General features: G+C 47.6%; 1 protein-coding gene across 1 annotated transcript in view; it reads right to left on the bottom strand.

Annotated features, from left to right (window-relative positions):
- Nucleotides 1–1660: 1660 nt before the first annotated feature.
- DCAF5 (DDB1 and CUL4 associated factor 5) overlaps nt 1661–7399 on the bottom strand; it is a 94140-nt gene continuing 88401 nt past the window's right edge. The window contains exon 9 of the mRNA XM_068963369.1: nt 1661–6508. Coding sequence (XP_068819470.1) covers nt 4739–6508 — 1770 coding nt within the window. The 3' untranslated portion in view covers nt 1661–4738. The remainder of the gene's footprint in view (nt 6509–7399) is intronic.

The raw sequence follows: 7399 nt of genomic DNA, 5'->3' as shown, positions 1-7399 counted from the left end.
CATGAAGCTACTCCATTGAAGAATAAATACAGAATCCACTTCTTTTGTTATTTCAATGCTATTTCTATCCTGCTCACAGGTCTCTCTTATGAGGAAGGGAAAACAGACATTAGCTTTAATAATTTAAGGTGGGGTCTTGGAGAGACCAGAAATGTTAAAAAACACTTGACTCTGAAAGAAAAAATAAGTTTAAGAAGTGGTAAGGGGAAGCCCCAAATAGTGTCACGGACCATAGCATCTATGACTAGTCCAACATGGAGACGTTACCCTCTGAAAGCCTATACCAGTCAGCAACAACTGCCTACTCATCTGTTTTGGGTACCTGTTTCAGTGTGCTGGTTCTCAGGATTATTTTTTCTTGGAATGTATGCATTCTAGCAAAGCAAATTTCTCCCAAACCAATCCTTCACTTTTATTGACTTCCATTATAAATTTGGCAATTTTCAAGAATTTTGATGACCCAGTGTTTGAGGCTGATCTGTGGATCTGGAAAGCAGTGCGAAGGCACCTAGCGTTTCACTCCTTCTACTGCAGCCTTCCTATTCTTCCCTTCAAACATCTTCCATGTTAGCTTCCCTGGACCACAAGAGTATCTTATGGCTAAAGATCTGGGTTAGCACCCAGGTAACTTTCTGTTGTATTGCCTTTCTCCAGCTGTGGTGGAGGCACTGACAAAGTCAGATACAGGGAGACTTGAAAGCTAGCATTCTATATTTCAGTTGGGATATTCCATTAGCTCATGGCTTTGGGCTCCAGAAAGGAGTCATTTCCCAGTAATTTGAAATACTAGATACTCGATTTCCTTACAATGTGACTGTCTTGTAGATAAGCACTGTGGGCCCCTGCTGCACAGCTCAAGTAAACTCTGTCGAGTGAACAGGACTGACCAACTCTTCCTGCTGTCCCTGGCCATGTCAGCGCTGGCCCAGTGAAGTTTATCTTTGCCTTTCAGCCTCCTTCCTGAGAAGCATCTTACCACCTTTTTACTAAGAGTGAAAGGCAATTAGGGTACAGATGGCTTAGATTTTCTTTTCATATACATTTTTCTTCTGCTGCATGTGGGAAGCACTGTACTTTGAAGAAATTCAAAATTATTCCCAAGACACTTAATGTTATTTTTACTCCAGCAGGAGTGCTCAAGGACAAATGAGCACTTAGACGGAAACATCCTGCCTGAGAGAACCACACAGCTTGTCCAAAGCCCTTATCCTGATGCTGTGGGCAAGTTCGGACTCACCGAGCTGTACTTCACCTTTGTATTTCAATTGCTGGCATGTTGCCTTGCTTAGGTCAAAAGGGACGGATAGTCTTCCTTTGGCAGTATAGATTTTCCTCACAAGAATTCTGGTTAGCAAGAACTTTTCAATTAACTGAAGGAGGCAGCTTTATAGGCAGGAGATATATGATGGGTTGGGTTTATTTTTAATTTCTGTTAAAAGTTTACCATGCATGTCTGAGACAGGGCAGGAAAAGCAACTTGATATTTGGAAACATCAGAAAACATAATTCTTTGGAGGCTGTTTTCAATGTCACTTTCCTCAATTCTAACAGAAGGGTCAATTCCAGGATTTCAGCATCCTGAGTTCATAAAGCCTGGGAAAAGAGATCAAGTAGATACTTCCTCCGACTCTATAAATTTTGTGCTCCTAATGTGACCTTTGTCCCAATACCTAGAAATGACCTTGACCACTGGCATCGAGCAGTGTACCACAGCGTTTCTCCTAGTGTTCAGGGTGGCTTTGAATCAAGTTTCCAATTAGGAAAGAACTGAAACAGGAAAGGAATAAAGGAGGGGGGGTGTCTAAGCAACCGAGTCTTCCCTGCAAGAGAAGAGGAAGCCATGAGAAGTGAGTAATAGGTTTATTTGCATATACATAAGAGAAGAGCTAGCGTTGCTGGGAGAGAGGCAGGGCTTGTGAGGAGGTAAGGCTTCAGCAGAGGAAGGCACCTTGACAAACAAGGACTTCGGGCTCAGTAAACCAAGCACAGTTGCAACCTTCTTTTGCCCCAAGCCCACTACTCATTTAACTCATTTACCTGTTGTCAGAGAGACATGGGAATTACTTACAAAACCAGGTGGTAAATAAAGTGGAGGGAACCAATTTTATAAATCTGGACCAGCCACTTAAAACCTTTATGTACAGGGTGCAGAAAAAACCCATAAGAGGCACCTTTGAATAGTTCAAACCTAATCAAGTGCCATCCGCCCTGTTAGTAAAAATAGCTATCACGGAAGACTCTGGGGATTAAATGTCTCTCCAAAGTTGAGGCCTCAATCCTACAAGTTTAGGCAAAGGGACTCTAGAAGTGGAAGTTCCTGCCAGGTTTGAAAGACCATGATCACAGACAGGAGATCTCTGGGGATCAGAGTGGAATGGCTACAGAGACACGCATTTCTCAGCCTGCTTCTGTGGCTACGCTGTGGGGCTGAGCTCCTAGCAAGCAGAATCCGGGGTGTCTCCCATGGATGGAAGGCATCCTTGCTAAAAACATCTTTTCTTGGATTCTAAAGTTGAACCAGAATGAACTTTGACCTCTTTTCTAAGTATCCAAATGAGATAAAGGCTCTTAACATGAAAAAATCAAGTTCTGCATTTGGGAACAGCAATTACCCAGTGGCTAGTTCTCAAGGGAGCTTCACTTACTTCTTTTTCTCCAGGAAGACATGTGGATTGTCCTCAGAGAAGTCAGAAGTGGCCAGCTACTGACTAGATGCAGTAATATAAAACAAAAAGATTGGACATGCTGACTAGGAAGGGGAAGAGAAACACACACTGAGTGATTGTATCTTTTCTTTTTTGTATATAAAGGATTAAAAAATTCCAATTTAATAATAAATTTTGGAAAAGCAAATGTAAAATGACTTGGGCTTATAAAACCAGAATTTACAATTATCTGTGTATAGTCAAAGACAAATCATAGAACCGTTCTGATTACAGATTAAAGTAATTCTACTGGTTACAGAATCACTGACCCACTCCCCGGTGAGATTACAGTTGTTCAATTGCAAGCATCTCCACCGCTACTCACACTCCTTTGTCTCCTCCTCAGACAGTGTTTTCACACCCAAGTCACAGCACACACACCAGGCACGTCTTTCTTTTCACAAAGCTTAGCAAGATGATCCCTCCTTCTGGCTTAGATCAACAACCTTCCTTTATAAATAACCCCCCTTCCCCTGGTCACTAAATTCGTCCATGTCTTCATCCTCCACAGGCTCCCTCCCCTTGGTCCCAGTTCCAGTAGGACATGTTCATCCCTAAAAAGAATGCTGGATTCGTGAGGCCACACCAGTCACAAGCTAGGACCTCTCTAGGCCAGTGGCGCTGGGCTCCTAGTTGTCCAGCACCTTTGTGCTCAAGAAGCTGTAGTGTTCTCTCTCGGTCATTTCTTCCCAGCATTCTCCTGCCCTTTCATGACATCCATGCCAACAAGCTGTCCGTCATTCTAGGTTTCCCTGTCTTGTACAAGTCTTCATTAATAACCAAGTGACTGTAACTACCACGGCAATGCTGAAAAGATCCTTGTCTTTTCTTCTCTCAATCTTCATCTACCTTCATGAACAGAGTCTCCTCTAGAAGCCGGAGACTCCTCTCTCCTTTCTCTGCATCCTGAGGGACCTACTCAATAAGAATCTGCTCCTCTGAGATGCCTGCTCTGCAAGATCAAGTCACAACACCGCAGCCTCTGTGGACTGCAGGTTGGAGGGAAGATGCCAGGCCCACCAACTCTGATCGATCATTTCGGGTTAAATAAAATGAACGCAGTACCACACTCTGCTCTTCCCTACACTTCTTCATTAACACACCTATAACATCCACTTTAGTAGTCTGAGCACAAAGCTCTCGAGAGCTGTCTTTCCCCTTCTTTCCACAGGCTGAGACGCCACCATGCGGGGCCAAGGAAGTGCCTGTTGGCCTTCTGAGTGCCTCTTAGGAACTAGCACCTAACTTGTTAAAGTGTTACCCACAACTAGTTATATTTTACGCCCCCCTACAGTACGGTGTTGCACCACTGCTCAATTTGCAACCAGTGAACTTTACCAGGGATCTATGTCCTCTCGAATCTGGTCTTAACTGCTAACCTCTCATTAGCATGAAAAACGCTCCCCTTTTAGTACACCTACTTTAATGCTCAACGAAGAAGTGCCACTGAGAAAACATGGAAGATTTCTTTAAGAAAGGAACCATGCTTTCCTTTCCAGCACAGCCAGTGGGCTGAAGGCCTGTTTCCACTCATCTCCATTCTTTCAGTGTAAATCCACTACTCACTGGCAACACAGTCTGATTTAGCAGGCACTCATCATTAAAACCAGAACATCTATGGCATATAAACGAGGTGAGATGCCAAAAAACACAGATCCATAGAGCCTTTCTGATGGAGAATGGAAAGAAAAGTCTGAGACAGTGAGCTCATGCGTGTCAGTGTACACACATGAGAACAAGTCAAACATCTCAACAGGATTTACTGTAACAGAATCTGCACAGGTACACTATGCTCAAGTCTTACTAGAAAGGACTCACTTGCATTTTTTCCCTTTCTTAATGCAGCACGACCAATGGCCAGCTAAACATCAGACCCATTGTTGAATAGAAGGGAGCAGCATCAGACACAAAATTCCAGGCCCTGGTTTTACGTGCCTTTAATACTATTTTTCCTTTCCTCTGTGTTCACTAAACAGGATTTAAAATTTTTGTAAAGCTACTTTTCATAGCTTTTTGTTTTCCCTTTGTATTTATCATGTTTTTAATTTCTTCTCTGAGGAGGAATTCTCCGAATCTGTGTCTTCCAATTCGATTCGGTGCCTCTTGAGGCCACTATGGCCATGAATTGCTCTGCTGCTGTCTGTGTCTGGGGGGTCAGTGGGGTCCTCTCTTGTTCCAGCACTGGGGGACTCACAGGCCATTTCAGACCCACAACAATCTTTGTGTAGGAGTATCCCTGTCAGGGACAAGTTATCGTGGTCAGTGTCCACACGTCCTGGGGAAGAGCAGGCCAGTGCCTCCAGCTCCCCGAAGTTCTGCCCATTGTTGTGGGGGTGCGGGGGGCGGGGGTGCAAGCGTCCATTGTTGTGGTTGGCACAGATGGTTTCGAGGCTCCTCTCCTCACTGTCATCAGACTGGGTCCTGAGACAGTTGCCAGACCCGCTGCTCAGAGTGGAGCCAGACGCCTTGGGGACAGGAGGGGAGGGTGGCTCCTCAGCCCGGCTGCTCAGGGCCTTGCTTAGGGCCTTTCCATTGAGCTTCTTGGTTTCAAAAGTGTATTCTACAGTGCCACCATTGTTGGAGTCCTGAGAAGCATCCTCGGGGGCCTCTGCCCAAGGGTGGCCACTGGGCTCGGGGCCTGGGCCATTGTTGGGGCTTACGGCAGAAGTCCCCTCTTTAAAAGCATCCTTGCTGCGGCCTTCCGGCGGCAGGTCCTGGGTCCTCTGGGCTACGGCCGCGTTTAGACAGGCTTCCTTGCTGGAAGAAGGGGCTGGGCTGTCCTTGTGGCTGGTTCCCGCCCTCCCTTCATCGGCCTCCCCAGACGCGGGCGAGCTCTCTCCATCTCTGTTGTTTGAGTAGGAGATGTAGGAGTGGCGGAGCCACTTGTAAGCTTTGTAAATCTTCCGCTCAACCGACTCTGTGTCCGAAGTTGGCGATGCTCGGCTCGGCTGAATCTCCAGAGTGGACGCGCTCCGCTCAGGGGAGGAGGTTGGGGAGGAAGAGAGGTCATCTACTTTGATCTGGGGGTAATCGTAGTTGTCTTCGCCAATGTAGGTATCGGTGGGCTTGGGCGGGGCTCCGGGCCTCTCTTCTCGAGGTGTCTTCTGCCGGCGCCGCATGGCGTTCCGCTGCCGGGTGGATGCGCGCCGTTCGTTCAGCTCCTCCTCGTCCTCGGAGCTGCTGGAGCTGCTGGAGCTGCTGGACTCATCTTCGGGGCTGGGAGACCGTGGCCGGGGAAAGAGGTCTGTGTCCAGTTCCACCTCACAGGCATTCTCTTCAGAGTCAGACTCGTTGGAAAGGGCCAGAAGGCGTTTGTCCTGGTAGCGCCGCAGGGCAGACAGGCGCTGCTGGCGAGACGTGGCATCCTCACACGAGGGCAGTGGCGGGGTGGACGCCACCACGTTTGTGGCAGTGACCCGTAGGGGGCCCAGGTGGAAGGCGCTGTCGGCAGACTCATCCACTGTGGGCGGAGGGGAGCGGGGCAGCGAGGCCGAGGACTCGGAGTCGGTGTAGCCCGAGCGCTCGCTGACCCCCGCGTGCAGCTGGAGGATGGTGCTCTCGCTGAGGTCACTGTCCGAGTCAGAGCTCCAGCCCTCGATCTCGCGACGCACCAGGGAGTCAAAGAAGGCCATCATCCGGGGGTCTTCCTGCACAGACTGGTTGGCGTAGTCGTGAGACAGGCCACTCCCACTGTTCAGTACAAGGCTGATGTACTCTTCGTGGGTATAGAGACAGCGAGAATCATCCTCAATCCGACCGTCCAGATCTCCGGTACATCCTGGCTGCTTGTATGGGCTCCAGATCTGCACAGAAGGTGAAAACAAAACCAAGGAAGCCTGATTGCAATGTATTCTAAAGCAGTTGGCCATTAAGAACTTCGCCAGACTCTCCCTGTCATTTAGCCAGGACTTGCTAACCAACTTTAGGCCCAGGATAAACACATACCATGACTCCCACTGCCCCCCTCCCCTTTAGCTTCCTCTACCAGTAGCCTGGAAATCACAATAACCCCCTACATAATCTCTGAGGACAGAGGATGACTTGAAGATTGGCCAGTGTGTTCAAAACTCTCAGAAGATTGGAGAGGTACCACTTTTCCAAAGTGAAAACAGACCCAGCAGTCAGTCCTCTGCAACAGTTAATATTTCAGCCTATAACTACTTCTCCCCAAATGCAACATTTCTATTTTTAACTAATGGGAATTGCTTACTGGAGCTTGGTAAGAATAGCCAACTGCCTACACTGCAGTTCCCTCTTGGACATGCAGGCATCAGTTACCCAGGAAACTGGGTTCTCTTAACCAGGGAGCTGCTGGCTTGCTCCCCAACTTTTCTGTTAGCTATTGGAATAGGCAGGACTCACCCTCCAAGCCCACAGACCCATCTCTTAAGAGGCCTCCACTCCACAGTCAGACCTAGGCGCTCATAGCCAAAAAGTGGCCGAACTAGGATTCAGACTAAAGTCTGTCTGAATGCAGAAGCCCAGCTTTATGAGCTGAATTAAGTTATGCAAAAGTGGAGTTCAAGGTAATTAAGCTGTCACTGCAGATGAGAACGATTAGCTTCACCTGACTCTGCCAGACTGGTCCTGAGCAGCACAGAGAAGCTCGGTTATATCAGCTGGTAGTTATGGCAACTCAGATGACATTCCAGGTGATTTTCTTGCCTTAACAGGCTCCTGTCTATCTTTAGATG

This window comes from Capricornis sumatraensis, chromosome 2 (assembly GCF_032405125.1).
Source record: "Capricornis sumatraensis isolate serow.1 chromosome 2, serow.2, whole genome shotgun sequence".
Classification (NCBI taxonomy): domain Eukaryota; kingdom Metazoa; phylum Chordata; class Mammalia; order Artiodactyla; family Bovidae; genus Capricornis; species Capricornis sumatraensis.
Note: the sequence above shows the minus strand (reverse complement) of the source record. Positions and strands in the feature narration are given on the sequence as shown.